General features: G+C 33.1%; 3 protein-coding genes across 3 annotated transcripts; 2 read left to right on the plus strand and 1 right to left on the minus strand.

The window, feature by feature from the left end:
- Positions 1-685: 685 nt before the first annotated feature.
- On the minus strand, positions 686-2,746 carry LOC123917052 (protein kinase PINOID-like). Its single transcript, XM_045968665.1, has 2 exons — positions 1,951-2,746; positions 686-1,711 (listed from the first exon to the last, which is right to left on the minus strand). Exons 1-2 carry the CDS (start codon positions 2,481-2,483, stop codon positions 913-915), a joined length of 1,332 nt encoding a protein of 443 aa, XP_045824621.1. The 5' UTR covers positions 2,484-2,746; the 3' UTR covers positions 686-912.
- Positions 2,747-9,744: 6,998 nt separating this feature from the next.
- Positions 9,745-12,389, plus strand: LOC123917053 (glucan endo-1,3-beta-glucosidase). Its single transcript, XM_045968666.1, has 3 exons — positions 9,745-9,903; positions 10,862-11,206; positions 12,044-12,389. Exons 1-3 carry the CDS (start codon positions 9,849-9,851, stop codon positions 12,178-12,180), a joined length of 537 nt encoding a protein of 178 aa, XP_045824622.1. The 5' UTR covers positions 9,745-9,848; the 3' UTR covers positions 12,181-12,389.
- A 2,610-nt stretch (positions 12,390-14,999) lies between these two features.
- Positions 15,000-25,249, plus strand: LOC123917054 (DNA damage-binding protein 1). Its single transcript, XM_045968667.1, has 19 exons — positions 15,000-15,479; positions 15,559-15,607; positions 15,707-15,766; positions 15,862-15,953; positions 18,125-18,176; positions 18,330-18,392; positions 18,502-18,551; positions 18,691-18,766; positions 19,395-19,604; positions 19,736-19,842; positions 19,966-20,074; positions 20,679-20,879; positions 21,014-21,229; positions 22,145-22,255; positions 22,486-22,761; positions 23,107-23,381; positions 23,484-23,835; positions 23,927-24,211; positions 24,429-25,249. The coding sequence occupies exons 1-19, from the start codon at positions 15,376-15,378 to the stop codon at positions 25,008-25,010; spliced, it is 3,270 nt and encodes a 1,089-aa protein (XP_045824623.1). The 5' UTR covers positions 15,000-15,375; the 3' UTR covers positions 25,011-25,249.
- Positions 25,250-25,373: the final 124 nt, after the last annotated feature.

Here is a 25,373-nt window from a genome sequence, read left to right on the forward strand (position 1 = left end):
AACAAGAATCAGACGTCTAAAAAAACAAACTCCTCAAATGATATTGGTATCATATCAACTGTGCGTCGACAACACCCCCACACACACATATATTCATTGTCCTCACGTTACTTTACGCCTGTTTTTTTGTTTGTTCCCTGCATTGAGGCAGAACCAAAGTTAAAAACTGCTACAATACTCTCTAAATTCTAATCATGCCTTTTAAACAAGTCGATGGCGAGTTGTAACTAAACAAACCCATTCGTTTAGGTAGGAGTAGGAGTAAACTATCATACCATATATCATTGTTTTTTAAATACTACTAATTAAATAACTAAAATTACATATTGCCACATTTTTCTAAGTTGACAAATTTCTTATTTTCAGCAAAAATATTGACTTTTTGATACACATAGAGAAACAAAATAATAATAATAATATACATGCTCAAAATTGTGTGAATCAATATTTGAATTGAATTCAAAGTATCGAATCTTCTCCATTTAGTATTGTCCAGCCAGATTTCAACGCTGGTTTCTTTGTAGGCATACTTCAATAGGAAAGAGCTAGAGAACAAATTTCAGCTTTAAATTAATTAAATTAAGGCACCTATTCTATTTCATACTCTCATCTCATATATAGGGAAACCAGAATGTGACAACACAATCCAATCCAATCCAATCCATCCGCACTTCTTACCTATAAATTCAGTACATTCAATTTAATTCAATAATTTCCCTTCTCCATTTCATACACAATAATAATATTAATAATACACTACAAAGCTTTTTAAATTGCATCCAAAGACAAAATAATGTTCACCTAAATATTTATGTATATTTTTTTCATATTGAAAACACAACATGCTTCAATACTCCAATATACAAACTACGTCACTAAAGACGTGGCACCAAATTCTTTTTTTTTTTTTTGTCAAAAGAAAATATCAAACGACGCCGTTTGTTGCCGTTTACTACTACCATTACTCTTCCCACTGTACAACGGTGTCGTTTTGGTCCTTCTTGAGCCAGGAACTTCAGGCGGCGTAAACATACGAATCAGCGCCAAATTAATCCCTTTGAAAAACGGATGCTTCTTTACGTCAGCCGCGCCGCGCTTTGACCCGAGCCGTTGAGCTGGATCTTTGTTAAGCAACCCGGATATTAACTCACGCGCGTGAAATTCAAGCGTGCTTGAGGACGTGGCTGTAGGAAAGGTTAATGGTTTTTTTAAGATGTTGCGCAGTGTAGCTTTATTCGATGGAGCCGCAAACGGAGTATACCCATATATAAGCTCATAGATGAATATCCCAAACGACCACCAGTCTACGGCGTTGCCGTGAGAGTTTCCGGCAGCAACTTCCGGCGAGACATATTCATGTGTTCCAACAAAAGAACAAGACCGAGCAGAAACCGGTTCAGCAACAAAAAGCCGGTTCGGTTGAACGGTTTGAACCTTACGTGACTTAAATAACCGGTTTGAAAAGCAAGTGAATGGAGTAGGCAAAGAACGCGAGCGAGTGTAGGGTAATGTTGATGGAAACACGGGATCTTTTAAAATGTCTGATGATTCAACGGCTGGGATTGCATCAGAGCAAAGTGAAAGATCGAAATCTGATAGCATGATATGACCGTCGGATCTAACTAAAACATTCTCAGGCTTTAGATCTCTGTAAATGATTCCTAACATGTGAAGATACTCCATAGCCACCAATACCTCAGCCGCATAAAATCTGAGCAACAATAAACAAAAATAACGGTATCAATAATAATAGAAGAAAGAAGAAAACTTCATAAATCTTAACTCAACATATAGAAATCTCGAAATTGTTAGTGTCAGACAACGAACATCGGGACCGAGGTTCAAACCTCGGTCACTCCACTTGCGTGTGAGTTTTCAATGGCTTTGTCATTTAGTCTATTGACAACAAAAAAAAAAAAAATTAAAAACGTCATGTTTTGGGAAATGTACCTGGCGGAAGGAAGAGGAAGACGGTTATGAGGGTGTTTGTGGCGGAGGGAATGCAAGTCACCACCGGAACAAAACTCCATAACAATGCAAGAAAAATGAGAAGCTTCAAATTCAGCGTAGAGTGTAGGGAGAAAAGGATGATCAAGCATTTTCAGAATTTTTCTCTCCATTTCAGCTCTCTGTGATTTCTTCTTCAACGCAACAGCGTCTTTATCAACAACCTTCATCGCATACAAGCAACACGTGTCTTCTTCTTTTTCGTTTCTGAGACGGCAGAGGTAAACTGTTCCGATGTCTCCAGCACCGATACGGCGGAGGAGATGGAAGTCACGGAAAGTTAGAGCGGATTTGCGGCGAAATGCGGCGGAACGGATTGCAGAGTAGGCGAAATCGGAAGAACGGTGAGGCTTGATGGAGAGACTTTCTGGAGAAGGTGGAAGTAGGTCGAATGAAAGACGACTGAAACTAGTGCTGCAAATGCTTTCACTGCTCATTGAACTTAACTCAGAATCACGTGCACCAGTTTCTAACATGGTACAACAGAGAAAGAAAAACAAAAAACAGAGCAAGAAGAAAAAGAATGAATAATTTGGGTTTCACTGTAGATACGCAACAGAGGGTTTGAACATTGAAACTTGAATAGAAAGTGCAGGGTTTCTGTTTGAGAAAAGAGATTGGAACTTGGTTATGGTTTTGGGAGCAGAAAATGTATAAATGATAATAAATTTTTGGTATTTTAAAATGTACTGAGGTTTTTCAGAGTAGTAATAAGAGTGGAACAGGTTGGGCCAGAAATAGAGTGTAGGGGAAGGTGGTTGTGATGTATTTATGCTAAGAAGTACGGAGGTAAAACTGTGTTTAACAGAAAAAGGGTATTGTAAGTGAGGGCACGTGAGAGAGAGAGAGAGAGAGAGAGAGAGAGAGAGAGAGAGAGAGAGAGTGTGTGTTTTGGCACGTGTGGGGGAAGGGTAGGGAAAGAAGTAGTAGTAATAGGGCAGGGACCCTGGAGGGTGGTGACGAATTTAGGAAGGGAATGGTTGTCACGTGGCAAAGGTTACTTTGGAGCATAGTTCAAGCTTTGACAAATTACTGGGTAAATTAGTGATATCAACGTGTTTTACAGACTGTGTGCTACTGTGGTGTGTGAAGCTTTATACTGTGATTTTAATTTTCTTTTCCAGGCTGAGATAGTGATTTCCTTGTTTAGTAGTACTAGTAATTTCTTGTTAAGGTTATCACGTTTAAGAAGTCATTAATTCAAAGACATTAATTTTACTTTCTATTCCTATCCGACCTGAAGTCTATATTTTCGAGAGATTGTTTATTTTGGGATTAACTTGTCACGGTTTTGTCATTTGTATAAAAAGCGTCTCAGTGATTTGAAAGATGTGGGTGTTATATATTCTCTCTGTCCCAAATTATAAGGGAAAATAAAAAAAATCACACTTATTAAGAAAAAGTAAAACATGAGAATTTGAAGTATGTTTTTGTTGATTTTTCTTGGAATAAGTTGCATAGGAAGATGTAAAAACAATTTTTATTGGTCGTTGTTTATTAAGAAAATGAGAGAGAAAATAAATTAAATGCATTTTGTATTTAATTTTATGAAAATAAAGAAAATATATTCTTGAAAATGATTTTTTTCTCTTATAATTTGGGACAAAAAAATTGAGTTTTTTTCTCTTATAATTTGGGACGGAGGGAGTATAAAATACTCTTAACCTCGATTAACAAATGATGTGGCACTATTTTGGTGAGTAGGGAACACTTTCTAACGGTGGTTTTAATTGAATTCAACATAGAAAGTGATGCTGAAGATTTATTTCTTCTTCCATAAACTGGTATTTTTTGCGCACAACCGTAAGACTAATCTTTTAAATCAAACTTGCAAATTTCCACTTTTGTGCAAGTGTGGTGTGATTTTCATAGTTAGGCTTTCCAAAAGAAAAATGTATTATTCATATATGTGTAGTTTGTACTACTATAAAAAAAAAAGTTGAAAACTACTTATGGATATGGTCCAATAAAAAAGACAAAATAAAATGCACAAATGTACAATTTAACAGGGGATCAAAAGAGTCCACTATTTGAGTGAAAAATATGAGTTAGGATTAAAATTACAATAAAAATAGAAGATCAAAATATTATACTTTTAAGTATAATTCAGTTGGTAAGAATAAAATATTACATCTAATATGTAAAGATCGAGGTTCGAATCAATTATGTGGATCAAAATTGTACTAGTACTACTTAGCATTTTCATAAAAGAGAACACACCGATAATTTACTTATCTAGAAATACAATTTTGTGTTTGGAATCAAGCTAAGCTTTTTGGCATTAATGTACTCATACAGAGTATTGTCTAATGAAAAGATTTGTGATGATGAATGACAAATATAATGCCTGTAGAAGCAGAGACACAGTTAATCATGACATGCAAATATGCACATATTGTGTTATTCAATCTTGAGCTATATTGTGCTTAATTAAAAACAAACCAATTTTAAGAAGTTAAATTAACTCAACTAAATTAGTATTAGAGAAAATCAAATTTGAAATCTTAAGGATAAGGATGCTCTTGGGTCTCAAATCAATATCACCGGACCAATCTAAGTTAGTTTTAGAAATTTACAATTCTTTCTTTTTTATTTTGTAGTATTTAAAATATAATTGTTTTACTTTAAAATTAAAATAAATTATAAATTGATAAAAATGAGTTTTAATTAAAATAATAAGAATAAAAATGAAGATAACAATTTTTTTTTTTTGACGCATGAAGATAACAAATGATAAGTCATATATGTTTATAAACTATTTGAAAGAACGTATAAAAAATAAGCTATAAATTTATGATGAAACTAAAGTTATTAAACAAGTCATTTTTATCGGATAATCTTATAAGCTATGAAGTAATTTATTGGTTTTGTCGAACATACCTTTTTACTATAAAATATTAAACTACCCTCAACTTAGTTATAATAAGCTCAAAGAACATATTATCTAGCATCTCTTTGTACATTTGTAATACATAAACAGAAAGCATCAAGAGTTTGTCTATCAATAAAGAAAAACATACTCAAAATAAATCATAAAATACAACTTCATTTGAATAATAAACCACAATTCAAGATACAACTTAAATTAGCGATAAAATTATACCACTATCCATATTAAATATTTTTTTTGACCTCAAAATGCATGTTGGTCTATCCGATTAATGTTTGTATCATCTTATAATTTAGTTCAGATTGAACGCCCTAACGTAATATTTATAAAATTAATTTGGAAGATAAAGTAACCCACCACAATTATAAACACATTTTGAAACCATATTTCATCAAATATGAAACTATTAACTAATTATCTATTCATTTTGTTTAAAACGTCTTTTCTTCATTCCTTCTAGAGCCATGTTAGCATTTAGCAAGATGCTCAACCTATTTGTATATATCCTCTAAACGATATAACAGTGATTAATAATACAAAGTACTATATATAACTAGTAATAGTATAATCAAAGGACATCTCCAAAGAAAAGAAAACACTGACCAATATTCCCGCTATTTTGATAGGCCGACAATAGGACAAAATATGTTACATTAGACAGGAACTCACACTTGCATGATTAATTTCAATAATCTACAATCTGCTGAAGACCACTGTGACATCATATCATACTTAAAATAATTTAAAAAGTTTGTTACAAGACTAATCAAAATAAGAAAGAATAAAAAAAAAGGAGAAAATCAACAAGAACAGGAAAAAAAGAAGAAAAAAAACTATTATCTTAGGAAGAAGGTTTAAGACAAGTCGCTCTTGAGGAGCTCAAAAATGTCTTCCGCCAATGGGTTATGAATTTAGAGATTTGCATTCGATGAGTCTCTGAGTTTGGCTAAAAAATTAGCGTAGTGGTTTTTCTTTTTTGGAGTGTGACAAAGAGTAACATTACTTTGAGAAATTAACTCTTTTATGTCTTTGAATCAGCACAACATGGACATAGTATTTGACGACGAGACATTTGATGATAAGGTTGATGGAAAGTAAAGAGTCTGAGTAATACTCCCTCCGGTCCTTTTTATAAGGAACACTTAGGGCAAAAAATTTGGTCCTTTTTATAAGAAACTTTGACCAATTTTCAAATGTTTTAAATGTTCAATTTCACTTATGCCCTTATTTATTATGAGAGAGAATTTAAAAATAAGTAAGTTAGTTGAATAAAGAGTAATTAAATAAGGGTATACATGGAATAAATTAAAATTTATAAGAGTATTAAATGAAAATAACAATGTTAAATGTGCTTCATTGGTCTGTGTGATTTTTTCAAAGTGTTCCTTATAATAAGGACCGGAGGGAGTAATTAAAAGCCCGGTTAAACTTAAAATAATTGATTAAAGTTAGAATCTTAATTAATTTCCTTCATGTTCTTTACGTATCCATGATTAGATTATAAGTTTAATTTAATACATGAAACAATAATGAAAGTCCATTAATTAATCAAAATAATAAACCTAATGACTGCATCAAGACAACATAGATATAAAAAAATTGAAGGCAAATCTCAGTTCCTCCACCTTGGTACCATAATAATATGATGTCCACGCCGTATGTTCCCAAATTGTTCTACATTGTTACAATATCTTCTTTGGTTCAATAATATAAAATTTTTGTTTATCAGTGGTTGTTCATCTAACTGTAGATTTTGTCTCACCATATGATATTATACCTCAACAATGCAAATTTGATCATGTGATTATTATTATTATTAAGGGGATAGTAGTAGTAAGTCTTGAATTTTCCTTGCCATAGTAATATTTTAAACTAGTATCAAGATTTAGTCAACCGGGTTTAATGGCTTTGATTTTTTTATAACAGATTTTGGAAGATGGTTTAGATTTCTCTGTTTTTCAAGAAGAATATGGTAATTAACCATTGATTTGAGAAAGGTTTTTTCCTAAGTACTCCTTAATAATTTGGAGTATTTATCCAGAAACCAGAATATGCATGTAAAGTAAAAGTCGATTAAAGTTAGTTGTGAGTGTTACATATAAATCTGCTTATGTGATTTGTATTTATTGGTTGTTGAATAAATACTCTCAAATTATCAAAAGTAGTGTATTTCAAAATAAAATTAGAAATCTTTGATTAATTCAAAAGTATATATTTTGATCCATGCTGGAATTGAACTCCTAATCTCTGGCGCAGAGCATATCTATTGAGATTATGGGTCCGTTTGGTAAAAATAAGCTATAAGCTAGCTGATAGCTGATAAGCTAGCTGATAGCTGAAAAGCTACCTTATAGCTGATAGCTGAAAAGCTAGCTTATTGAAATTAAAGTGTTTGGTAAAATTAGCTTTTAAAGTGGTTATTAAATATAAAATTACATAATTGATAGTGGGTAGTTTATTTTTTAGAGTGGGTAGTTATTAAATTAAAGGGTAAAAATGGAATAAAGTGTAAAAAGCTATAAGCTATAAGCTCAAATGCTACTTGAAATAGCATCTGGAAAAAAGCTATAAGCTAGTACAAAAAGTTTGTTACCAAACACCTCTAATTTTTTGAAACAAGCTTATAAGCTCATATAATAAGCTATAAGCTAGCTTATTTGTGTTACCAAACAGAGCCTATGTGATATATCTTTGATATTTGGCATATGTATCCCCCCATTTAAGGTGGAGGATTATTTATGTCAAAGAGAAAATCATGAGGAACATATATTTCTAACCTTTTCTTTTAAACGGCTAAAAGATATATTATATATTAAAAATGACTCCTTTCAACCTTGTTTCTACATTGACTTATCAAGCTTGAATCGTTTTTTGGGGGGCTATGACTTATAATATCCAGTCCATTAAGCTTTGTAAGTCCAAGAACAAATGGGTTGGAAGCTCTTTCTTCAAGCTTTAATAGTTGTGAAATTCTTTTCCCACCTCTCACAGTTTTCTAGCAACTCCCAATTAATTTTATTTTTTTTTACCAAATTTACCTCTTCTAGATTTTTAAAATTGGATGACAAAAATTTAATTTTACACATTCGGATTTAACAATTCGAATTCTGTTTATACATGACTCGAATCTCTCAAGTGGTTAGAAACTCGATCTTAACTCTTGAATATGAAAAAAAAAATCGTTGAAAGAGAAGATTCCACCTTGTGTCACCAACAAATTTTTCAATGGAGATTAATCATCAAAATACATGTTGTGAAACATGATATATATATTTTTTTTTTGCTTTTACCACCAGTTTAATATGATTCGGTGGTCAGTTCTTACATCATGTGGTTTCATGACCTCATGATCGCAGTTGCGGGGATCGAACCGTGGCTCTCCCTACCAAGTTCAGCGTCAATCACCACTTAAATAACTAACTATTGATTTATGAAACATGACATCTATAAAAAAAGATACTCCAAAAAAAACTAAAATACTCACAATAAATGAAATTACAAAATGAGAAAGTTAAGTACAATTGAACCTTTACAAAATTTAATTATAAACTACTACTCATTTCGTGAAAATATATAAGCAAAAATCACATTTGTAGGTTTATTGCATAATTAATGTATCTGACCCAGTGGCGTCTCCGAGTTTTTGGAGGCCCTGTGCTAAATATGAAAGTGGACCTTTAATAAAAAAAACTTAACTTTTTTTTTATAAAAAAATCATCATCGATTTAAATTGCAAATAACATAAAATTATAATCATTCTTATAATTAACATAAAAAAAATTCATAGTCTAACAATAACAACAAAATACATTGTATCTACTTTGCTTATAAAAAAACATTCTCCACTTTAGAGAAACAAAAGAACATCCATATCAGTAATTAACTTTGGGAGAAAAAGAATTATGAGAATTGGGAATTGGAAAACACAATTAAAATAGAAAAATTGTGATTTTACATTGCAAATTTTAGAAACCTTAACTTGTAAGATCTAGTTTTTACCTTTGTTTCAACTTTAATGAAGTTTTTGAGAATAGAAGGAAGGATGTTAACCGACGTTAATGCCGCTGGTGATGGCGGCAGGTCGACGCTTGATGGTGATGAATTAATGGAGTTTTTGAGAAAGAATACGTAGAACGCAAAACGCAAAATAGGCTTCTCTTGTCTGCTATTTTTTTTCCTTAGGAAAACGGGTTGGGCTGGGCCTTACTGTCCTTACAACATTTTCTAACATAAATAATTAATTTTTACACCCCCTAACTTACTAATACTACTACACTATAATTTTTTTTGTGGCCCTCATTTTTAAGAGACCTTGTGTCACGGCCCATGTCGCACATGGGCCTAGGCCGCCCCTGATCTGACCTATAATATAGACCAAATACATTGAATATGCAATGACCTAAAAAGATGATTTTTACTTATATATTGTCACAGAGGGAGGAGTAGCTAAGTTATCTACCCGGTAATTAGAACCATTAACTATTAACTGTATCTCGAATAATACAACCATATCATAATTAATTATGGTTATTTTGGTGATTAATTGAATGAAGGTAAGGTAGATAATAAGACAACAGTGTTTTCTTTTACATGCTGGACACTACCACCTTTTTTACATTGAGCGGGAAAAAGCTAAAAATGTATCCACTGCTACACTCTGCCAAGATGGTACTACTTGCTTCAGTAGGTATACAATACATTGCTCTTCTCCATAATAAAATTAAAATTAATTTTAAATCACAAAAAGTGAAAAAGAAAAAATACACCTCCTTCAAGTAACTATCGATTCCATTTAAACGTTTTCTTATTAATTACTCTTAAATAAATAAATAAAACATAAAGAAAAAAGAGTGAGACATATTCAGAGTCTTCATAGTGTTAAATACAAGTTTGGAATATTATTTTTAAGTTATAAATAACATTTTTTTGGTATCACTTGAAGCTGAAAACCATGAGAAAAAAAGTATGGTTTTTTCTTTGCCTTGCTTTCATGGAATGCTATTTGGGTAAGTTTTGTTATTTTCTCCTAAATTTTTAGATTGTGTTCTTGATCAGTTTCTTGATATAAAAATGCTAACTTTTTTTTTTGAAGCATAAAAATGCTAACTTGATCATTGTAGTTTTGCTGTTTTTATTACTTTTATTTTTCTTTCTTTTTATTGTACTTTTTGAGATTGTGTTCTTAATTAGTTTCTTGATATAAAAATGGTAACTTGATGATTCCATTGTAAGTGTGATTAAGTTTTAACCCTTTATTTTTTATGTTTTTGTTAAGCTCTTTTAACCCTTTTGGTAAGTTACATTTTCTGAGTATTGTGATTGAATAGTTACTGTATCTCACTAAGTGATTATTTGTAATCTTATTTCTTATTTTCATTTGGTTTAAACCCTAAATACTATTTTTTTTTTGGAAAACCAATTTTTAATATTTTGGTTTTGCAAACAAGGATTTATTTATTTTTACTTTACTCACTTACTTCTTGCAAGAATCCATATGTAAAGTTCTTGTAATCACTTGCTTTTACTTATTTGCTCCTTTTCATGTATTGTTTATTGAAGAACCATAGGTAGAAGGGGTAGTATATTAGTTTATCTTTTTTGGCTCATTTAACTGCTTGTTTAGATTGACAATGAGTTTCCTGATATCGCGGTGACACTGTGATTTTGTTGAAGAAGCTTCAAAGTTTAGTTCTTGGCAATATCTTGATAGCACACCTTGATTCTGACAAACTCATCGTCAATTTAGTAGTGTTAGTTCATGTTTGGATTACATCGTAATTCCAACATACTCATCCCCAATTCATTAGAGTTAGTGCATGCTTTTGGATTCACTTTTGGGAGAGTAAAAAGTCATTCTAACATAAACTCACTTTTAGTCAAAATCAATTTTTGTCACTGTGGAACCAAACACGCGCTTAAACATTGCAAACAGTGATGTATGATTGGAATTCTTTTTGTTTTTAGGCATGGCTAGGGGAATTGTGGTGGAAGAGAAATCAGATGCAGTACTTCCAGCTCCAGAGGTAACAATGTCACCACCAGAAGGCAACACTACATTCATTGATGGCATAACATATTGTGTGGCACAGCCTGGTGTTTCACAAGTTGACTTGCAGAATGCTCTTGATTGGGCTTGTGGACTTGGAATGGCTGATTGTAAAGCTATACAGAAAGGTGGACTTTGTTATGAACCAGACACACTTGTTTCTCATGCTTCTTATGCTTTCAACAGCTATTATCAGACTAATGGAAATTCTGATATTGCTTGCAATTTTGGAGGAACTGCTACATTGACAAAACAGAATCCAAGTAAGTTAACTTTAAATGACACTTTCATATTTATTGTTTGTAGATAAACGAAATGAAAAACTATTGAAAACTCACACAAACAAAGCGGAGGGACTGGAGTTCAAACTCTGTTCATGGCGTCCGACCTAGCAATTTTGGCATTTCTGCCAGTTGAGCTATGATTTGTGGACATTTTGAATGATATAACCAAACATACTGTATAACATCCTGTTCAATAAAAATCAATTTTGTCACTGTATAAACATACATAGATCTTGGTGTGAAATTTATTTACCTCTTACAAGTTATTATTTTTCTTTATGGCACCAAAGTACTGCTTATGCAATGTGTTAAAAGTATCAATTACGTGTTCCTTACTGAATTTCTTGCTTCTTGTTGAATATATATGTCACTGTTTGGAAGATTTCAGTAACTTCTACCTTTCATCTTTGTTCTTTTATTGAGATGGGTGAGGGTTGAAAGAGGTAAAGACATGTGTTTATCACCCTCAGACAATGTCATGTTTGGTTTCGTAGTTAGTTTAATAGAATCACAATGTGTCAATGTGATTCTGTAAAAGCTACACTTTAGAATTTCAATAAAGTCACCGTGATTTTGTCAAATACACTTCCGATACAATTGAACTCGGTGTACAATTGTTTGAAACTATTTTTATTATATACTTATTTTCTACAAGAAAAAGCATTATTCTTGATGACAAAGATTTCGTTTGAAGCATTATTGTTGGTGGGTGTCCTTTCTGAAAATTAAGTGCACATAGTACTAATGGATGCTTTATTATCCGTGCTTAATACTCAACCTTTTTGTGTGTTTTTTTTTTTTTTTTTCTGTCTTTAGGTTATGGAAGTTGTGACTATTCTTCACCTGGATCTGTTGGTTCTTATGCTCCACCTTCATTGGCAAGGCAGGACCAAAGTTTAGTGTGGTTGAAGCTCATTCTTCCTCTGCTATTGTTTTCATATTATTGGATTTGAGTAATACTTATGGACGGTGGACAAAAGGAAAAAGGAATTAGAGGAATATGTTTAATTAGGGAATGTAGCTTTGTTAGCATTTTGTAATAGTGGTTATGTTATGCTAAGGTATTCTTAGCTTTCATGTTGAGCCAAGACAGGAATCTAAACTTGTGCAAATTATATCTTTTTGCAGTATATCTTTTGTGCTCAATATCCTTTTGCCAAGACAAGTGTTTCTGTTGTTAAGAATTTAAATTTAGAAAGTTTTTTTCTTTACATTTGTGTAGTCAGCATTTAAAAGTGGCTAATGCTATGCTGAACCACCTTCACAAGTGGTCTATCGTGGACAAATGATCTATCGAATATGAATTTTACGAAATTCACTGTTGGATTGAAAATTTATATGTATAGATCATCTATAAATTTTTTAAAAATCATCTGATATGTTATTGAGACCCATTAAATTTACGTTATTTAATAAACCGTTAATCTTGATGTGTCTCAATAACATATAAAATGATTTTCAATTTTTCTATGGATGATCTATATGATATAAACTTTCAATCCAACGGTGGATTTTGTAAAATTCGTATTCGTTATAATGTTATTCATGACTGGTACACCATAGACCACTTGATGAAGTGGTCCATATTAGAATTTACCTTTAAAAGTCTAAATTTTAATTATTTTCAAAGCATAATTTTTTTATTTTTTTTATCCACTTTCGTTATGTTTGATTGCCCCTCGGGTTTAATAGTTGTTATTGGTTCAAGGGGTGTATAAAATGAAAATTTCTCTTCTTCAAAAATTCTGTTTTTGCCCTCAGGGATGTTGTGGAATCTATTTTTCGGAACAAATTTTTTTGTTGGAATCTATATTTTGAATACAATTTTTATAGTTGCAAACGATATCCACCATGTTTTCACTTCTTAAACCGATTATTTTGTGTATACGAAGTTTAAGTCTATGTCAAAGATTGTCTACACTCATTTTGTGTGAATTACACTCACATTCGCTTCTTCTTCTTCACTCAATCACAAAAGGAAGCAACAGGTTGCAATTTTTTTGGTGGGATGCAATATTCATCTCTATAACCATGTAAATCTAATGAGTTACACAAATTGCTCCATATTGGAAGACTGTGTTTGGCATCACCTTTGGAGCTTTTGTTTGAAGAGAAGGCGTTCCAACCATTCTTTATGACCCACTTTTGCAAAGCTATGTATAGATTAGAGAGGTTACTACTTCTTTAGTATAATCCAATCGCATATTGCCCACTAATATAGTCCCACTTATATGAAAACTAGCTGATAATAGTATGGCATAGAAAGATACATGAACTTATGACTAGAAAGTGATTTTCATGTTGCTACATCTATCATCTATGATTTAATGGATTGTCTATGTTGATCACTGTTATAGGGAGGTGAATGTGACTAGATAATATACATCTAGTAGAGTAATGGAGTGATTATGTTTGGAACCTTGTGCCCTCATGAAAACCTTTTTCTTTTTTTAAACTAATAGGAAGATTTAAACATAAGAAAATTCAAATCTCATTTTAGGAGGCCGGCTATCGAATGCACAATCAACAACTCTATTCATAATACTTTATGTCATGAATGATATTTGTGTGTGTATATATATTAAAAGTAACTAGGTCGTATATGATCAATAGCTTGATTTAACTCCGGCGAGCAATAGAGTAGTTTTGAGGTTTTCAAGCCATAAAGATCATACATGAGTTTAATTCTCACATAAATTCCCACTTGCTTTGCGGGAATTGAAAGCCTATGTCTGTGCTAGCCACTTGTGAGCTTATACTTTTTTTTTTAAGAAGGTGAGCTTATACTCTTTATTCGAGTGAGTTCCACTTCTCTTAAAATAAGGTCATCGTACAAACACATATAAAGCCTCTTTGTTCAGTTGTTACTACTTTTCTCTTCTTCGTAGTCTATTGGATAATGGAGGCTTAAAGTCAATTTTGGTCGTCCCCATAAGCTCAACTCAATTGGTCGAAACATCACATTTTATACGTTGGGTCAGAGTTCAAACCTCACACACTCCACTTATCCACTTAAGGGTGAAAATTCTAGTCATTCCACCTGATAAAAAAAAAAAAAATCAATTTTGGTCCGAAGTCACACCCTATAAATCACTTTTCTTTCCTGTTTAGTTAAATAAGTGATTTTCGCATATTTGTATGTTTCAATTTTCCGTTTTTGTATGGTGTATTTTGTTTTCATATTTTTGTGCAGCATATTTTGTTTTCTCATCTTTTGTGGTATTCATTTTTTTTTCCGGGTTGAAATATTAGTTTCAATCTAGTGTAGACAAAATCAATAATTTTGGTGCCATCAACATTCAACACTATAGATCTGAAGGCTTGAGAATTTCACGCACTTCAATACAATTATATTTATAGGTTTATGCATTTTTGTTTATGATATTAATATGGATGTTGTCAGTTTGTTCATAAATTCATCATTTTTGTTTTTAAAAATTATAATTTATATTGCATCGACGTACACTATCAATTTAAATAAATGAATACGGTTTAATTTTATTCCAAAGAAAAAAAAATGAACACATAAGTAATTTAAATAGCCAAATTTAAATGAAATTTTATTCTTTGATATGAAATTCACACACACGAGGGATCCATTCACCTTCTTAAGTTATTAAATTTTAAGTGTTAATCATACATTTTCTCGTGCAATTGAGAAAAATAATCACTCAAATATTGTATGACGAAAAGGACGACAAACTTTCCAACAATATTTTTGAAAAAGGCATATGCAAATATTTTTATAAATATTTTTTTTTTGGGTATCATAAGCTTAAATTTAGTGTAAAAAAAATCAGCTTAAATTTATTTATAGAAAAAAGGAAATTTACTTAAAATGAAATGGAAGACAAAAAAAAAGAGTAAAAAATAGCCACCATAGTTTCTCTAGGACCTAAACCAAAAAGGGCAAAAAACGAAATCACCGAAGCAATTAAGGGCTTTGGGGTTATTGAGATACTTCTTCACAGAGAGTGGCGTTGCGTCGTAACGGCCCAACCAATCGGTTTTCTTAACACCGCCACCACCATTCCGTAGTAGTACTACTTTCCAGAACCCAAACTCAAACCCTTTCTCATTTCTCACTCTAACAACCATCAACAGAAACTAGCGTGTGAGTGAGAAATCGAAGAAGACGAAGAAGAAAAATGAGTACATGGAACTATGTCGTTACTGCTCACAAACCTACCAACGTTACTCACTCCTGCGTCGGCAATTTCACCAGTCCTCAAGACCTCAATCTCATTATCGCGTATGTATTCAATTCCACTCTCTTAGGGTTCTTTCTCTTTTTCTTCAATTTCTTTATTCATTTCTCCTTTTTCTTTCAGGAAATGCACTCGCATCGAGATTCACTTGCTTACTCCTCAGGGCTTGCAGGTATACACAACAATTTCTTCGATTTTGTTCGAGTTCAATCCTTTTGTTGTTGTTGTTGACTTATTATTTTTCTGATAAATTTGATTTTTCTGTTTTCAGTCTATCTTAGATGTGCCGTTATATGGAAGAATTGCTACGCTTGAGCTTTTTCGCCCTCATGTGAGAATCATAAAAGCATCTTTAGTTATTGAATGCTATTTAATACTTTAGTTTTGTTCTTATACTCAAGTGTTAATTGTTTCGGTCTCAAACAGGGTGAAACACAGGATTTTCTGTTTATTGCTACTGAAAGATACAAATTCTGTGTTCTTCAATGGGATACTGAGAAATCCGAGCTTTTTACACGGTATGCATCACAAAACAACTTATGTTTAAAAGATGTTTGGCTATTGTTGTTGTAGTGTAGTAGTAGGGCTGTACCGGTAGTCAACTGTGGTTAATATCGAAGGGGGATTTAGTGATGCACTAGTTATGTAGTTCATTTAAGTAATTAGTTAAGAATAGGGATATTTATAATTTATAATTTATAATTCATATGCGGTGTTTAAAGAACACACTTTCATAACTATGAAGCAGTATCTTTATTCACGAAGAGTGAATTACTTATTTCCAAATATCTAGTTCAATAATTATAGCAAATCTTCTAGGTGTCAATTCACAAAGAGTGAATTACTGAATTTCGAATATCTAGTTCAATAGTTATAGCAAAGCTTCTAGGTGTCACCATTGGCTAAAGGCTTGAGGAGAAAGTAATGTTCCCACGGGTGTTCTGCTTGGGCCTGCTCTTCTGGTTCATCAGTTGCTTAAACCCATATCTTCCTTCTGTAGGACCAGAAAATGCAGGTTGATGGATTTTGTATCCCCCCTTTCTAAGTAGATAGAACTTATGAAGAGGAAAATTAGCATCCCTTTAGTGCTGATTAATTATATCATTATTTTGAGGGTTAAATATGTTTTTAATTTCTTTAAAATTCACGATTTTTATGTTTAATCCCTACATACGTTTTATCCAATTTTAGTCCCTATTTTGCTTTTATAAGGGCTAAAATCACTAATTTTTTTGTACGTTTTTAAAAATTTAAATAGGGACTAAAACTAGACACGATTTATGTTAAATTTATAAAAAAAATTGTAATTTTATAGGGACTTAAAACATATAACTCATATCTTAAATCGATTGATTTCTATAAATCTGTTGGCTAAGTTGCAAACATCTAACCTACTTACCGAGTCTCATGCACTTGTACACCCCCTTTACTTTCTTTATAATGGAATTAATGAGTAGTGTTTTTATGGTTTTGAGGACTGCAGTCTGGGACTTTTAGTTAAGAATGAGTTTTTAAACTTGACCTCTATTTAGGTCATGTCTGGGTCATCTGGGACCCAAGAACTTTTAAGAGTTAAAATTGTGAATCACAACTCATCAAGAATGGAATCCCGAATTTAAAATTAGAATTGTTTTTTGTGCCTTCCAAACTGACAATGAAGTATAAAAGAATAGAATAGAAGGTGGAAACTGGAAAGAGCAAGAATAAGTCTTCTGTTGAAGCTGAATAGAGGAATGTAGAATGGAATTCTTCCCAAGAGTTATCTCTCCTGAAAAGATCGTTTTTTTCCTACAAAAGCTGTAGAATTACTGAATGTATCGCTATAGTCTGGTTTCTCTATTTTTTTTAATTAATCCATTTGAAGTTCTAACTAACAACGAATCACCTGCTGTCCTTATTCTTTCCTAATTGTCCACCTGGAGATTACCACACCCCCTACACTAAAAAATCCACCTTGTCCTCGAGGTAGGAATCTGGGATTCCCTTTGAATGAGTTCCTGCCAACTATCTCTCTGCAATGCTTCCTTGTCCCGAATCTTGACAATTTTCCCTTCCTCAGTCACTCGTTCATCTTCTATCAAGATTATGACACTTTTTTCTTCTTTCTAGGCATTTGTGCATGTGAACAAATAGTTATCCACACCAAAAAGATTGACATTATGAAAAAGCTGTTGTGCCCTTATGTTTCTTGATGGAAGAGTTGATATCCCTGTTCTCCCTTAGATTCATTCTAATCTCAAGAGTTTCGGCAAGTTGGACCATACTTGTTATGAATCAACAACGAGTAATTGAAGAATAGAATCAAAGATATAAAGAACAAAAATGTACATTTTATTCAGGATTAACATTTAAAACTGAAGAAAAAAAGGCCTCGAAGGATTTCTCCTTTTACACAAAAGCTATCGAGTTACATAGTGAATCCCTCAGTTATATTTTTCCTCTATATATCTAATTGATTTCTTCTAACTAACTAGTCTAACCATCTTACTTATAGACTGTCCGATGTCCTTATTCTTTCTGAAAAATGCATCCAAACAGTGTATTGGTAAATAAAAATCCATAGTTAGATGTTTCTGATTGTATGTACTATCTAACTACAAACTGCTCCCTTATAGATTGACTGCCGTGCTTAATCAGATAACTTACTTTTTTATTTATTTGTTGGATTCTCTTTTTCACTGTCATCCAGATCAATGGGGGATGTTTCTGATCGTATAGGACGGCCAACGGATAATGGTCAGGTATTAAAACTATTTCACTTCTAATGAATCATAAGTGGTAATTTGTTCTCCCAATTATAAGAACATCAATGGTTGATAGTCTAGGATCAGATGAAAAATCAGATGAAAATTGTTTCTCTCATTTAAGCATTTGTCTCTTTTTGCTTTATGCAGATTGGCATTATAGATCCTGATTGTAGGTTGATTGGTCTCCACTTGTATGACGGTTTGTTTAAAGTGTGTAACTTTTTCTTATTCTTCATCCTATAAAAATAGAATTGAATGAGTATACATCTAGGTTTTCAATGTCATAATTTGAATATTTAACTGTTCTGTGATCTTTTAGGTTATTCCCTTCGACAATAAAGGACAGCTCAAGGAAGCTTTTAATATCAGGTAATCATGTTATATTATTCTTTTGATTGTCTACGTAAGGTATTCTATTTTCAATTTATAGGGGGATTAAACTTATATTATTCTTTTGATTTCTGTTTCGGATGTAGTTTTGTTAAAAATATGATTTGTTTGTTTTCAGGCTTGAGGAACTTCAAGTTTTGGACATCAAATTTCTGTATGGTTGTCCAAAGCCCACTATTGTGGTTCTTTACCAGGTTTTTAACTCTATTTTACCGCTTCTTTTGGGGGTATTGGTTCCGTACTGGAGGGGTTGCAGAGGAATTTACCTCTTGATTTATGCATACAACTTTTATTTATTGAAGATTTGTTAGGAACCAGATTTGGAAGGGTTAAAATGATTAGTTTTGCTACCATCTCAGATGTATAAGCCTATATTACAGTATGGCAGCCTTCGAAAATTATGTTAGAACTATGGTAATAGCTCAAGACTAGTAAATCTGTTTGGAAGTCTGACCGACTGCCTCTGGACCATTCTATACCTATTCTTTAGTTGTGTTGGAATTCCTCCCTGCTAAACTTATTTAGAAATCTAACACACTTATAGGAAGGCTTAAAATACTGTGGTGGGATGCAGTAGTTAGTGGTCCTTTGGCGTGTGTAGTGGGAGCAGAATGCTTTCATCTCAAGGGGTGTCACTTTAACCCAAAATGCATTGAGGGAATTGTGTGTTCGTTTCATAACTTTTACCAATGGAAATGTGTCTTTATTTGGTCTAAAGATTACGTTCTTGTAGCAAGCATGCAACCAATTTTTCTCCATTTCCTTTATGTAATAATATATTTGGCTAGAAATGTAACTGCTTTTAGCATAACATTTTGACAGGATAACAAAGATGCCCGTCATGTTAAAACATATGAGGTTGCTCTGAAGGAGAAAGACTTTGTTGAGGGTCCATGGTCACAAAACAGTCTTGATAATGGGGCTGATTTACTGATACCGGTTCCCCCTCCTCTTTGTGGTGTGCTTATTATTGGAGAAGAAACAATAGTATACTGCAGCGCTAATGGTTTTAAAGCTATTCCAATCAGACCTGTATGTTGAATAATAATATTTTCTCATCCCATTTAAATCACGTGTTGTGAATTTTCAAATATTCACAAACTCTACCTATTTGTCACAAGATTTGAGCTTGTCTAAATTATACCTTATGATGTACTTTTCAGTCAATTACAAAAGCTTATGGAAGAGTTGATCCTGATGGTTCTCGATACTTACTTGGTGACCATACAGGGTTGCTTAGTCTACTTGTAATAACCCATGAGAAAGAAAAGTATGTATTTGCTCATCGTCTTGTTTCAATGTTTCTTTGTTGTGCATTGATATATTATTGACTGAGGAAATGGTCAGTATTTTTATTTTATCTTATGATTTATCATGCACATTTATTTTGTAGGGTTACCGGTCTCAAACTAGAGCCCCTTGGAGAGACTTCCATTGCATCCACGATTTCATACCTTGATAATGCATTTGTCTATATTGGTTCAAGCTACGGAGATTCACAGGTGAGGTGTGATGAGTTTGAAAATTATTTTATAAATTTTCATTTTTATTTTTTTTTGGAGTTTTGAAAGATGATTTTATCCAAAATTCTGACTCCCCGAAGTACTAGTTTTGAACATAGTATGGTGGAGTCTGTATCTCATGTCAGGTTGATTGCTTGAGTTGTATTCAAAATTCAGACTCTTGAAAGTACTTAAGTGTAGTTTTGACAGCATGATTTTTTGTGTTTACAGTAAACTGCAAGGCTGTCAAACTGAATTTTGATAAACGTTAAACTCAGACTTTCGAGACGTTTCTTAAAAAAAAAAAAATTCTAGTGCACCAAACATAGTTTAACAGCATATTTATGGCACCTATTTAATATTCCAACTTCATGAAAAAATGAAAAAATAAGGCTAAAACATAAGTCTACAAGACAATATAAGAAAGAAACTGCCTCCTTAATCTCTATCAGGCAGTTTTTGAAATATTTTGTGTTTTTTTCTCTGATTGCTCTGTCATACTGCTTTGAAGACTTTAAAGTGTTTTATGGCATATCCATTGTTGACTACTTTCACTTCCATATTCAGACACCCCTATTAACAATTTCTGATGGGTGAAATACAGCTCATAAAACTAAATCTACAGCCTGATGCAAAAGGTTCACATGTGGAAGTTTTGGAAAGGTATGTCAATTTGGGGCCCATTGTTGACTTCTGTGTGGTAGACCTTGAAAGGCAAGGCCAAGGTCAGGTTGTGACTTGCTCTGGAGCTTACAAGGATGGTTCTCTTCGTGTTGTTCGTAATGGAATAGGTATCAATGAACAGGTAAGATCTCCTTGTCTCTCCGTGGGACCTCTGCACCCAAGACACAACCAAAAGAAAAAGAAAAATTCATATTTAATATTAAAGAACACTTGCTTTGCAAAGTTTTAATTTTTAGATGCATTCATTTGATGTAGGCATCAGTAGAACTTCAAGGTATCAAAGGAATGTGGTCATTAAGATCCTCAACAGATGATCCTTTTGACACTTTCCTTGTTGTAAGTTTTATAAGTGAAACAAGAATATTAGCAATGAATCTTGAGGATGAGCTGGAAGAAACTGAGATTGAGGGATTCTGTTCTCAAGTACAGACATTATTTTGCCATGATGCAGTTCACAACCAACTTGTACAAGTAGGTTTTGACTCTTCTTTCCTACCATGGTTGTTTTTTGTTGATTTGACACTTACATCTGTCTAAATTTTTGAAATATGGATGGGGCAACAAAGCAATTCATATTGCCAAAAAAGTTGAGCAGTTCATAGTTGCCAAAATGTTGTCATGTGGATTAACAATCCAATTTTACTGTTAGGTTGTTCATTTAATATATTTTCTTCATGATCTTTTTTCTGTAGTTTTAAAATTTTATCAAAAATGTCATTTTAGCAAATGACACACGAATTAATGAACATAGTTAATTTTGTATTGGAAAGAGAAATTACGACTTACTTTACAACATTTTACCCCTCGTCAATGGTGTCATTAGTGTGTGACGGAGAAATTTACAAGAATTGAAAAGAGAGTAATAAATAGTATAAGATATAATAGGAATAACAACTTTAATACTTATGGATATTGTAAAACAACATATATAATGAGACTATTTTTTTTGCCAAAATGATTTTTATTGTGGGATGGTTGTAGTATTATCTTGTGTAGATTTGTCGACTCCACCACTAAGTGAGATAAAGTTTAATTGCTGCTACTGTTTTCTATAATTTTATTTTTTGTAAGGAATTCATGTCAAAAAGTTTAGAGTCTTAGGAGAATACAAAAATTATGGCTATGTTGTAATCTAAATCAAACAAAAGGAATCAAAATCCGTTGAAATCAAAGAACCAAAGTTTTGAAGTATGCTTAATGTGTTGATATTCTTGAAGCTTCTTGTGAAAGCTTGCATTCTCTTTTGGAGTTAAGCTATGACTATGGTATATATTTGTAGGTTGATACCATATACTAACACTCTTATGTTGTACTCTTCTATATTTATTATATTTTATTTTGCTGAAATGTAGCCACCTATCATTAGCTAATAAACCACTGGAACAGGTCACTTCGAACTCTGTACGACTTGTCAGTTCCACAACTAGAGAGCTCCTGAATGAGTGGAATGCACCATCAGATTATTCAGTAAATGTAGCTACTGCCAATGCTACTCAGGTTTGATTTGGATACTTTATAAATATGTTAATCTTATAAAAGTGTAGATCATATTTCAATGGTTTTTTAATTGCAACATGGCATTTCTAAGCTGAGTCACTGTTACATTTCTAAGCTAAGAAACATCATTATTTTTACAGTTTTAATGCACATTTCCACTGTTTGGTTTATACTATTCCAACACACTTTTTTTACATCAAGTTAATAATCGTTGTTATACACGGAGACAGGTTTTATTGGCTACAGGCGGTGGGCACTTAGTTTACCTTGAAATTGGAGACGGTATATTACAGGAAGTAAAGCATGCTCAACTGGAGTATGAAATCTCATGCCTAGACATAAATCCCATTGGTGAAAACCCCAACCAGAGTCATCTAGCAGCAGTTGGAATGTGGACTGACATAAGTGTCAGGCTTTTTTCTCTTCCTGACCTTAATCTCATCACAAAGGAGCATTTAGGAGGAGAGATAATACCCCGATCTGTTCTTCTTTGTTCCTTTGAAGGGGTAGGCTTTCCTTGAGCTATCTTTTTATGTGTTCTGTTTTACCTCTTCTGCTTATTTATTTTGTTTCTGAAATGCCTGGTTATAAATTAAAATGCCCGTCTCTTTCATTGGAAGTTACTTTTCTAGAGCAGTAATTTTGGACTTCTACGCATGCTGCTTGTTTGCGGTGATATGTATTGATATCTTTACAATTCTACCTGTACTAAATATTTCTGTAATGTTCAAACTAATAACTTGATGCATTTGCCAAGCATACAATCTCATTTTTGATAAATTTAATGGCGGTTAGTTTCCTAGTTGAAAACATTGCATTAAAGTGTATACTTTTATCATTTTTTTCTTCAGATGTCTTACTTGCTGTGTGCCCTTGGTGATGGCCATCTCTTAAACTTTATGTTGAACACAAGTACCGGTGAGTTAACAGATAGGAAAAAGGTCTCTCTTGGGACACAACCTATTACTCTACGGACTTTCTCATCCAAGAATACTACTCATGTCTTTGCTGCATCTGATCGGCCAACTGTGATTTATAGTAGCAACAAAAAATTACTTTATAGTAATGTAAATCTGAAGGAAGTGAGTCACATGTGCCCTTTCAACTCGGCGGCTTTTCCAGACAGGTATGCTTTTTTTGTTGCTCCACATTTATCCCCTATTGTTTCTGGATGCAAAATCCATATTATTCAGAATGGAACTCAGCCACTGTTCATAACTTTTAACAGTTTAGCGATTGCAAAAGAAGGCGAGCTTACTATTGGTACCATTGATGACATACAAAAACTTCATATTCGTACTATTCCACTGGGGGAGCATGCACGACGGATCTGCCATCAGGAGCAAACTAGAACGTTTGCTATTTGTAGTTTGAAGTACAACTCAGCCAGTGCTGAAGAATCTGAAAATCATTTTGTCCGGTTGCTGGATGACCAGACCTTTGACTTCATATCAGTTTATCCACTTGACACTTATGAGTATGGTTGCTTTATAATTAGCTGCTCCTTCTCAGATGATAATAATGTTTATTACTGTGTTGGAACTGCGTATGTATTGCCCGAGGAAAATGAACCAACCAAGGTAAATTGATAAATGCGTGTATTCTTTGGTATTGGTCTAGTCAAAGCTTCTGACATCTTACCCTGAATTTTTTATTTCAATGCAAATGTAGGGAAGGATTCTTGTTTTTTCTGTTGAAGAGGGAAAGCTGCAGCTAATTGCTGAGAAAGAGACAAAAGGAGCTGTTTACTGCTTGAATGCGTTTAATGGTAAATTGCTTGCTGCTATTAATCAAAAGATTCAGCTGTACAAGTGGGTGCTCCGGGAAGATGGCACTCGTGAATTCCAGTCCGAATGTGGACACCATGGGCACATACTGGCTTTATATGTACAAACTAGAGGAGATTTTATCGTAGTTGGTGATCTGATGAAGTCAATCTCCTTGTTAATCTATAAGGTAAGCCTGAGTTGTCTTAATGCTGTATTTTTCTGTCAAGGCCAAAGTGTTCATTTTTCCAAGGTTACTGTTTTATTTTATTTCCTCTCTTAAAAGACTTGACAATACTTTCTGGTTGGTTTTCTTTGAATTTGAATCCTTATGGATGAATATCTAATGGATATTAAATTCTCAGTTTCCTTTTGGAATAATAAATTGTTGCTCTTCATTATTTTAGCATGAAGAAGGTGCTATTGAGGAGAGAGCTCGTGACTATAGTGCAAATTGGATGTCAGCTGTTGAAATCCTTGATGATGACATATACCTCGGTGCAGAAAATAGTTTCAATCTCTTCACTGTTCGGAAAAATAGCGAAGGCGCCACTGATGAAGAACGGAGTCGTCTTGAAGTGGCCGGAGAGTATCACCTTGGAGAATTTATCAATCGGTTCCGGCATGGGTCCCTTGTTATGCGCTTGCCAGATTCCGATGTGGGCCAGATTCCAACTGTTATATTTGGCACCATTAATGGTGTTATTGGGGTAATAGCCTCTCTTCCTCACGAGCAGTATGTTTTCTTAGAGAAGCTTCAGTCAAGCTTGAGGAAGGTGATCAAAGGAGTTGGGGGACTCAGCCATGAGCAATGGAGATCATTTAACAATGAGAAGAAAACTGTAGAAGCCAGAAACTTTTTGGATGGGGATTTAATTGAATCATTTCTTGATCTCAATCGTAACAAGATGGACGAGGTTTCCCAGGCAATGGATGTTTCAGTAGAGGAGTTAGCCAAGAGAGTAGAAGAGTTGACTAGGTTGCACTGAGTTTATCTTCTCGCTGGATGCTTCTTTTGTTTCTTAATTCTTAATTCTCCTTAAACTTTTTCTTTTTTATGCGTTTGTTGGGGTTAGCATAACATAATCATGTTTTATACTTTCCCCCTGGCTTTTGCCTTCTATGATGCTGAGAATTGGGAATGGTTTGCATTTGACAATGGATCATAAATGGTGTCTGTTAATATGTAAAGGCATAACAGGGCTTTCGATTATATTATTTCTTTCAAGCTGTTGGTTACGCACTGCAGTTGCATGTAACAAATGATTAAGTTGGGGAAACAAATCAGATGGCCGTAAACAAATCAGATATTTTGCTTATATAAGATTATATCTTTATATCGTTAAACAAAA

Source organism: Trifolium pratense, linkage group LG3, assembly GCF_020283565.1.
Source record: "Trifolium pratense cultivar HEN17-A07 linkage group LG3, ARS_RC_1.1, whole genome shotgun sequence".
In the NCBI taxonomy this organism is placed as follows: Eukaryota; Viridiplantae; Streptophyta; class Magnoliopsida; order Fabales; family Fabaceae; genus Trifolium; species Trifolium pratense.